At 60.0% G+C, this 9,659-nt stretch overlaps 2 protein-coding genes across 2 annotated transcripts; both read left to right on the top strand.

Annotated features, from left to right (window-relative positions):
• The first annotated feature begins 912 nt into the window (after window positions 1-912).
• On the top strand, window positions 913-1,392 carry RNF224 (ring finger protein 224). Its single transcript, XM_066333079.1, has one exon. The coding sequence runs from the start codon at window positions 913-915 to the stop codon at window positions 1,390-1,392; it is 480 nt and encodes a 159-aa protein (XP_066189176.1).
• A 3,595-nt stretch (window positions 1,393-4,987) lies between these two features.
• On the top strand, window positions 4,988-7,017 carry LRRC26 (leucine rich repeat containing 26). Its single transcript, XM_066333053.1, has 2 exons — window positions 4,988-5,690; window positions 6,758-7,017. Exons 1-2 carry the CDS (start codon window positions 4,988-4,990, stop codon window positions 7,015-7,017), a joined length of 963 nt encoding a protein of 320 aa, XP_066189150.1.
• The last annotated feature ends 2,642 nt before the right edge of the window (window positions 7,018-9,659 follow it).

Raw genomic sequence — 9,659 nt, 5'->3', positions numbered from 1 at the left:
TGATGGTTAATGACCATTCCTGGGCTTAGATTTCAGAGGTTTTTGTTTCCCAGGTGCTTGTAACACAATCTCATGGGCTTGGCTTCTCTGCAGCAGATCCAATAGCACCTGTCCCTGAAAGGTGAGCCCACTACCACAGCCACTGGCAGCCACAGGGAGCTGGCTGGCAGCTCAGCCCCCCGATGCTCCCCACAGGACTGCCACAGCCCCCCGGGACAGCACAGCCCTTCTGCCACCAGCCCTGAGGCCCTGGAAAGCATCTCAGGACAGGTAGGGATGGGGCAATTGGGAGAAGGGGAGGAGAAGGGTACCTGTGTGCACCAAAACACCTGAGGTCACCTAAGGAGAAGCAACAGTCTTGGTAGCCTTCAGGAGAAGTTTGCAAATATACTGGTGGGAACCAGATCCCACCTGAGACCAGGCTGGGCCTCCTCAGACCTCTCCTCACGAGCCTTTGTGCCTGTCCCCTGCTGCTGACGGCTGTGCCAGCACAGCCAGGGCCGGGGATGAGTGGGGCTATGCCACTGCCTGGTCTCCAAGTGGTGTTCCCCAGCCCACCCAGCCACCTCCCTCCTGCTCACACCACACTCTCCCCAGTGCCGGGCCGCACCCTGAGCTGAGGTCTGGCCAACCCATGTTCCCTGTAGAGCTGCCAGTGTGGCACTGGGATAAACATATCCCCCATGGATGTAGGGACTGCAGTGGCAGCATCCTGCTCCTGCAGGCAGGGCTGATCACAGGGTAGGCAGTCAGCGGGCAGGGATGTTGGGCAGGAACCCTGCTGGTCCGGGGAACCCACCACATGGCTGGTCCCCATCTCTCCCACATGTAGGGTGCACTTGGAGGTCCCATCCCACCCCTGTGTCCCCTCCGCAGCCGTGGCCTGACGGCTCCTCTCTCCCCGTGCCCAGCATGTCCCGGGCCGGCGGCAGCCCCGGGGCAGAGGATTTGGGGCCGCTCACCCCGAGCCGGGGCAGCCAGCGAGTCGAGTGCATCATCTGCTACTCCTCCTACGACCTGGGCGTGCGGCTGCCGCGGCGCCTCTACTGCGGCCACACGTTCTGCCAGGCGTGCCTGAAGCGCCTGGACGCCGTCACCAACGAGCAGCGCTGGATCCCGTGCCCGCAGTGTCGCCAGAACACGCCCACGCCCCGCGGCGGGGTCACCATGCTCGACCTCGACCTGGCCACCTTCCTGGCCGTCAAGGCTGACAAGGAGCAGCCGCGGGTGGCCGGCCGCTCCCCGCCCGCCAAGGGCTGCGGCAAGGAGCCGCCGGTGACCCAGCAGCCGGCGGGGCTGTGCCCGGAGCCGCTGCCCCCGGCGCTGTTCCCCCGGCGCGGCTGCTGCCGCCCGTGCCTGTGCTGCGGGGTGACCGCCGCCTTCGAGAGCTGAGCTCCGGCACCGCTTTTCGGGACCTTCGCCTGCCTCAGACCCGCGTGTGGACTGCAGGGCTGGGGCTGTGCTGGCAGCCTACGGAGGGCTTCAGCCTGGGCAGGGCTTTGCTGTCCATCCTGTCGGGATTTGGGGTGCGGCAGCGGGGGGTGAAGATGCTGCCGCCCTCTCCTCCCGCCCATCTGGCCTGCTGACTACTCAGAAATCTGGTCCAGCCATCACGGACGTTCCCTGGTCCCTGAGCGTGGCCTGGCTCGTGCTCCATCCCCCCGTGCATGTGGCTCTGCAGCAGGGACAGTGGCACCGAGCGTCCCCCAGGCAGGGGACAGGGGCCTGGCACAGCGGTGCCGTGGTGTCCGTCCAGCCCCTTGAGAGCTCCACGTCTATTAAAGACACTTTTGGTCCCGCTGGGCTGCACATCCTGGTCGTGTTTGTTGGCAGTCCTGGCCCTGCCTGTGGCGGGTGGGGGAAGTGACCTGCCCTGCCGGATTGCTGCGCTGGGAGTGTTTGCTCTGCTGCCCATTTGCGTGATGAATATTGGCATTGGGAGAGCAGGACGGTTGGAACTGAGGATGATAGTTGTCAGAAAGCCTCCAAGGCTGCTCCAGCTACCTTGCTCCGGTGTGGGAAGAGAGCTGAGCACAAGGAGCTCCTGTGGCTCATGCCAGGTTTGGCTTTTCCTGCCCGACCCTTTCCTCACACACAGGCACACACAAACCCTGCTGCTGTTTTCCCCTTGTGCCCTGCTGCCTGCATGGCTTTCCCTGCTTTCCCTGACTGTGCACCAGGGTGCAAGGACAGGAGCCCAGCAGCTGCTCTGGGTTAACAGGGGCCAAACTGGAAGCACTGGGGTGTACAGGGTGATACTGAAACAGCTCTTGGGCAGGGCTTGGTGTTGCCTGAGGAGCTCTTGCGCTTCTTCCTCAGGGCCCATTTTCTGCATCTGTTTTTATGTGGTTTATGAGAATAGGCCAACACCAGGAACCCCTCAGGGCTCAGCAGGGGACCCCACCTGTGCCTGCCTGGGGCTGGCGGGGACCTCGTGTCTCCTGGGCAGTGCTGGTGTTCGGATGTTCCCTGTGCAGGGGGCCAGGGCTGCAGCCAGAGGACTCCATCAGCCATGGACAGCACCCACCCCTGCACACAGCTCATGCACAATTCTGCCACTTGGTGTCACCTGCCATAAAAAAGTCCCAGCTGACATGCTCCCAGAAGAATATACTTGGGGTGCCCCAGGGCAGACAGAGGTATGGTACGGTTCAGAAATTCCATGTGAGTCCTGCCTTGGACCTTTAATGACCTGGAAACATGCAAGAAATTAAAGCCTTCTGGCTTTAATTGGGTAAGAGCTATCACTGAGTTCTAATGCACCTTCCCCCCATTTCTCCCAAAGACTCAACAGTGGGTGATGGGAAGAGTGTAGGAAGGGCCCATGCCCCCCCTGCAGAGGTGCCAGCAGCTCTGTGCTCAGCCCAGCACCCTTGGGTCCCAGCTTTCCCACAGTGCTGGGTGACCAAACCCATGGCTCTGTCCCAAACACCCTCTCCCCTGCCTCCATGCCTCCTCCTAGCACCAGAACCACTCTGGGAGGCTTGGCCCTAGCTTCATTCCCCCATGGATGTCCCCCCAGCTCCCAGCCAGTCAGTGAAGGAGGGGATCATCCCTGCCATCACTCTGGGAATGCTTTTGGCACACTGGCTGCACCCCCTGATTTGGCACCTTGGGCAGAGCAGGGCCAGTGCTGAGCCCTGTGCCCTGGGGGGCTCCTCCCCTGGCACAGCCCACCCGCCCTGGCCTGGCAGAGCAGCCTGTCCCGCCCTGCTCCATGTGGAGCCCAGAACCTCAGGAAGAGGCATCATGGAGGAGGTACAGGACACGGGTGGGGGCTGCTCTGGCTGGGGAAGGGAGCTGGGCTCCTCCTGTGTGGGTTCTGGGTCCCCATGCTCCAGGGAAGGGACAGTGACAAGGACCCAAGCACTGGCAGCATGAGAAAAAGGGCAGTGGTGGCACTGCTGAGGTAAGGACCCCACGTGTCCCCAACCTGCCAGTGCAGCAGGGCGCAGCCAGTGAATGGAGAACAGGAGTGGGGCCAGGCAGGAGCGTGGGAAGATGTCTGGGCATGTCCCTGGCAGAGACGTCTCTCCTGCCACGTGCCATCAGGGTCACAGCAAGGGGCTGCCAGAGGAGATGGATTTTCAGGCTTTTCAGCCTCCTGGGCTCTTTGTGCACAAAAGCTGGAAATGACCTTGCTTTTAATAGTGGTTTGGGTTATTTTTGGCAGGAATGTTGCACTTCTCACCTGATTCCAGATGGATGCAGGCCATGGGTAATGTCGGTCCTGGGGAGCAAGAGCATTTTGGGACAGGATTCCCTCAAAATCCAGGTCTCCATATAGCCTGTGGCTGTGGATGGGATGAGCTGGGACTGCAGCTCCACATGGCAGCGGGTTTGTGCCCTTGCCCTGGGGCTGGGCTGGGCTGGAGGATTCCTCTGAATTATTTCCAGATGGGGATTAATGCAGCAAAGCGAGTTTGCTGCAGGATAGATAAACAAACCAAAGCTCCTCGGGACGCTATTAATAAACCCTCTGCCTGCTGCTTTTGCCCCAGATTTGGGAACATCCTGGCCTTGCCTGGGGTGTAACTGTGCCTTGCTGACCATCCATCCCTTTGGCTGTGGGGCAGAGGGACAGGGATTCCTCTGGGACCATGGCCACTGGGGTCCTGATGGATGTGGGTGGGGACAGTGTCCCTGCTCTGGCTGTAAGTGGGATGAGGTGCTGCCAGCCGTGTCCCCATGTGCCCCAGAGGCAGTGGCACTGAGGGGAGACACCCCTCCTCCCCAGCCTTCAGCAGTTAGGCTTTGGGTGGCTTTGAAGTGGATTGAGTGTAAACAGGGTGGAGGCAGACTTTGAGCCCCATGGAACTGGCACTGCCATGCCAGGGGGAGAGCAAACCAGTATTGGGTAGCTGCAGCCTGGGAAGCTCACCTTTGCCAAAGTTCTCATGGGGGGGCACCCTCTGTGTGCACACAGATATGTCCCCCTTCTGGGAAGGAGGAAGGTGGCCCATGGGATCTAACCCCAGCCCTCCTCATTCTGGCATGACTGGTGGTCTCCTGGCAGGAGCAGACAGGGCTTGGACAAGAGCTGGGCTCAGCAGGGTGGGCCATGGCTCCCAGCACAGCTCAGCACTGAGGACCCCTGGGCATGGTGGGACAGCACATAGGATGGGGTAAGACCTGCAAATGATATGATTTTGTTTCAGTTATGATTTTTTCCCCAGTAACCCAGCCACTTATGGGCCCACCCTAAATGTAAATGGCTGTTGAGTCAGCATGCCCATGGGGGATGACCCTGTGAAGGATGGAGGCTTAGAGATGGATCTGGATTTGCCGATTTCCAGCTCGCAGCACACACAAGCAGTTAATCCCAGGCCACCCAGAGCTGGCTGCTTACCTGGCTGGAGCGGTGCCCGCTGTAGGGAGGGCCATGGGCAAGGTTCCACACCTTGCAGGGCAAGCATCATTGCAAAAATATTTGCTGAAAAAAGTGCAGCTCCACCCCGAGGAAAACCGGGTCCGGGAGCAGAGCCCCATGCAGGTTTACAGCCGGGTGAGCAGGGGAATGAATGTGAGCGGCTGCGGGGAGCCGGGCACTGCCTCGCACCTCCAGCCAGCACCGGAGACCCTGCGGGAGCCTGGCCGGGGGGACAGCCCAGCACAGCGGGTCCGGGAGCCCTCTGTGCCTCAGGGGACAGCCATGGGCTGCTGGAGGGTCGCTGGCCCCGTGCTGGCCCTGCTGCTGTGGCCGTGGTCCTCGGCAGCCTGCCCGGCCGCCTGCCGCTGCGCCCCGGGAGAGGTGGACTGCAGCGAGCGCGGCCTCCGCGAGGTGCCCTGGAGCCTCTCGCCCAACACCAGCACCCTGTGGCTCGGCTACAATTTCATCACAGTCCTGGGGCCACGCTCCTTCCCTCTGCTGCCGGGGCTGCGGCTGCTCAGCCTGGTCCACAACCGCCTGGAGCTGATCCACAGCCAGGCGCTGCTGGGGTTCGGGGTGCTGCAGGAGCTGGACCTCAGCCACAACCACCTCACCGTGCTGACCCCGGAGACCTTCCTGCCCCTCACCAGCCTGGCCACACTCAACCTGGGCAGCAACAGGCTGGGGGAGCTGGAGCCTGCGGTGCTGGATGCCTTGCCCCAGCTCCAAGCGCTTCTCCTGCAGGACAACCCCTGGGTGTGCAGCTGCAGCATCCTGCCACTCTGGCGCTGGCTCAGCCACAACACGAAAAAAGTGCGAGGTGAGTGCCCAGAAGGCTGTGTCCCCAAGCCCCCACCCACTCCGTGCTCACCTGCCAGGGCTGAGGCAGGACCCAGCACCCGGGCTGCCAAGAGGCAGAGGGCTTGGGTGGCCAGCACCCTGGGGATGAGGTCCCCCAGAACCTGTTCTTAGGTCATGCCAGCTCCTGTGTCTGCTTGGGTGGATACACTCCTGGGTCTCAGCTGGTGCCTACATTTTGATTCTGGTCACCAGCAGAGATTGCCTGGAAAAGAGGGCTGGGCACTGTCCCCGTGACAGGCACCCAGCACTGTCCCCAGCCATGGCACTAGTCCTGTCACATGGCACCGGACGGATCAAGTGGAGCCTGTGTGTTAGGGTGCACATCACCGCTGGCCCATCCAGGATGCAGTGCTTTCAGCCCCTTCCCCAAAGCCTTCATGAGCCTGGTTCTGATCCTGCATTTCCTCCCCCATGAGCCCCAGTGAAAGACAGCTCTGCCAGCAAAGTATCTCCCACCACTGCTGCCCTCTCTTGCTTGCTTCCAGCTCGATGTGTGACTGCAGCCATGCTGGCAGTGACCTTCTGTGGCATCTCCAGGCTGGCTGCTCACTGCTCCCCACATCTGTCTTCTAGGAGCCAGTCCCTCCCCCTTGGCTGTCCCACCTGCCCCAAACCCATCTTCCTGTGCCCGCTCCAGCACTGTGTCCACCTCCCATCCCACCCCACCCCACACCATCCCATCCCATCCCACCCTACCCCATCCCATCCCATCCCTTCCCATCCCACCCCACCCCATCCCATCCCACTGCATCCCATCCCATCCCACCCCATCCCATCCCATCCCATCCCATCCCATCCCATCCCACCCCATCCCATCCCATCCCATCCCATCCCATCCCACACAGGTGAGTCCTGAACCTCATTGTTTCCCTTCTTGGTGGCCTGAAAGGGTGATGTTGGTGACCCTGGCCCCTGTCCTCCTGCCCTGCTGCCATCTGTCCCATGCAGACCTGCCATCCCCCCTGTCCTTGGCCCTGCCTTTCTCAGCACCCCCGTGTTCCCTCCAGCACTGTTTTTGTCTTCCAGAGAAGAGTTTGCTCCTCTGCAGAGTTCCGGAGCAGCTGAACAAGTACCCGATCATGGCCTTTGGAGACGAGTCCTTTAGGCAGTGCCAGGACACCTTGCTGACTCCCCAGGACTACATTGCCTTCTTGATCATTGGACCCTTCTCCTTCATCGCCAGCATCTTCTTCTGCACCTTCCTGGGCTCCCTGGTGGTGTTCTACCACAGCCTGCGCCGGGAATCCCACTGCTGGAGGAGACCCCGTGTGTGCAGGGTGCACTGAGGGGCCCAGGAGGCTCTGCCCTGGGCAGGCTGTGCTCCATCCATGCCCCTCTGCGCTTGCCTGTGCCCACCTATTGCAAACTTGTCCCTGTGGACCAGCAAGAGGAAGTTCTGTTCCTGGAATCACTTTGGGTTTTCTCAGGGTCCCCCAAGACAGTGACAAGCTGCCTCTGCCAGGGGGGAGCAGCCTCCAGCTCAGCTCCCTGCAGGGCGTGGGCTGACCACAAATGCTCTCAGTGTTTTGGGGGACCACCCTCAGACCTGCATATCCCCTTCCTGGGGGCATCCAGGTGGTCCCTCTTCCTTTGTTGTGCCCCCTGAGCTGCCCAGTCCCCTCTGTGTGCACTCAGGATGTCCCATATGCCTCTCTGTGCCTTTAGGTGCAGCCTGGGAGTCCCTGTGTGCATCCCAGGACACACCACATTCCTCTTGGTGCCTTTCAAAAGGCCACCCCGGGAGTCACCGTTTGCCTTTTGGTGCAGCCCAGGAGCCTCTGTGTGCCTTTCAGTTTGCTCCTTGGGCCTTTTGGTGCCTCCTGCACCCTCTGACTGCCTTCAGTGACCCCAGCAGCCTCAGTGCTTTTTTCTGTGCTCTCACAACTCCTTGGCTTGGAGTTTCCTGCACCAAAAGGCCGTGTTTGGCTTCTTTGTCCTGGCAGCCATTGTTTTCCTTTTAGTGTACCCCAGAGCTCTCCATGTGCCTTTTGGTCCACCTGAAGATCTCTGGGTGGTTTGGAGCATTCCAAAGCTTTCATGGGGCTGTCAGACCATCCCAGACCCTTCAGTGTGCTGCCCAAGGACAGGGCTGGTTGCAAAATCTCCTTTTGATAGTTTTTTTTCCATTGAGTCAGGAATGCTGGTGCTGAGAAGGCTCAGCCAACAACCAAGGTCTAGGGTGAGGCTGAAGTTTAGGGTGAGGGCCAGGAAGAGCCTTGAGCTGCCACTGATGTGGTTCGGCAGAGGAGCTGCCAAAGGATGGGTGAGGCTATAGTGGTTTCTCCCTCAACAGCTTTTCCCTAGGCTACAGCTCATCCCAAGCCAAGGTGTAGGGTTAGCTCAGTGTTGGGGGTGGGGACAAAGAAGCCTTTACAGGGGCCCTTTACAGCAGCTCTGGCTGTTGCCTTACCTCCCATCACTCACAAAACGGGGCTGGGGCTGCACCTCCCTGCCCTGCTCCCTCCTTCCCTTTCCTGTGGGAATGCTGCTGGAAATGTTTGGTGAACATGCTGGGAGATGGCCTGGAAGGATTTTGAGCTGCACTCCAGGAGAAAGCCACAAGCTGGGGTGACAAAAACGTCTTTCAAGGAGAAACAACAGCCCTTTTTGGCCTGATCTCTTACCCAGTGCAAGATGATCAGAGCCACAATGAGATGCTGTGACCACCAGCCTTGTTCCCTCCATCTCCTGCCTGTGCAAGAGCTGGGACCTGCCAGGGATGTGGCAGGAGTCCATGCATCCTTCAGCAGGCTCTTGGCAAGGGTTAGAGTAAATCACACACAAATAAACCGACTGTAACCTCAGTGGTGGCTTGCTTCCATTTTTGTTTTCAAGAGAGAAACCAGCCCCGTGTGCTGCCACATGGCCAGATTCCAACTTCCTCCTCTGTTGTGGGGCAGAGGGTCTGCAGGGAGCTGCTGAAGACAAAATCTGCTCCAGTGCTGCCAGCCCTGCACCTGGGAGGGCTGCAGGACCTCTGCCAGGATCATCCACTTGCCTTTCCCAGGAGCAATCCCAGTTCTCCCAGACCCTCTCTGCAGAGCATTCAGTTATTCCCAAGAAGGCCTAGGCTTCCCATTTGGAGCTAGGACCTTGTTTGTCATCCTGCACAGCCAGCTGAACCCTGCTCCTTCCCTCAGACCATCCTGGGGCTGAGCCCCACAAGGCTGGGCTGGAGGCATCAGCACATGGGGAAGGGGCTGTGCATGGGGGATGTTCCTTCAGTTCAGCCTTGGGGGCCCTCCCTGTTTTGGAGATCACCTGAAGGACTTCCCTGTGGATGGGCTGATGTGTGGGCACCTCCCCAGTGCCTTCATCCCTGCAGTCCACCCCCTATTCCCAAAGGCTGGCTCCACTGGCCAGGCCCCAGCATGGCTCCCAGGAGATGGGGAGCCCAGCAGTGGCCTGGGACTGTTTTCTTCAGGATGGAGGTGGGACAGGGCCGGCTGCCATGGTGCTGCTGTTTGGACAGCTCCACACTGTCCCCATCCCCTCACTGCAAGCCCTGTGCCCCACCCTGGCTGTCCAGGTTTTCTGTCACCTGTGTATCCCAGAATGGGGACGCTCTTTCCCTTCCAATCTCCTCTATAGCCCCTGGCCTTTCTCCCTGCTGATTTCTGCATCCCTGCCACAGGGTGGGGTGAGGCTCTGATTCACTGCAGGGCTCCCCGCCAGCTTTGCCGGAAGTCAGAGACAGAAAGAGGCACACAGCTCTGGAATAAATCACTTTGTGATCCAATCTAGACTTTACTGAGCTCTTGCAAAAACTCGGTATTAATGTAACATTGACGTATAAAGTAGAATGGGTCCGATTTCTCAGCTGGAGCTAGATGAACTTGATGGAGTCACAGCAGTCAGTGGGACGATGCTCACAGACCTCAGCTGCCATGTGAAAATCCTGCCCGCGGGGGCAGCCTGGGCCAGAGGG

Source organism: Sylvia atricapilla, chromosome 19 (assembly GCF_009819655.1).
Source record: "Sylvia atricapilla isolate bSylAtr1 chromosome 19, bSylAtr1.pri, whole genome shotgun sequence".
In the NCBI taxonomy this organism is placed as follows: domain Eukaryota; kingdom Metazoa; phylum Chordata; class Aves; order Passeriformes; family Sylviidae; genus Sylvia; species Sylvia atricapilla.
This window is presented reverse-complemented; position numbering and strand designations above follow the sequence as displayed.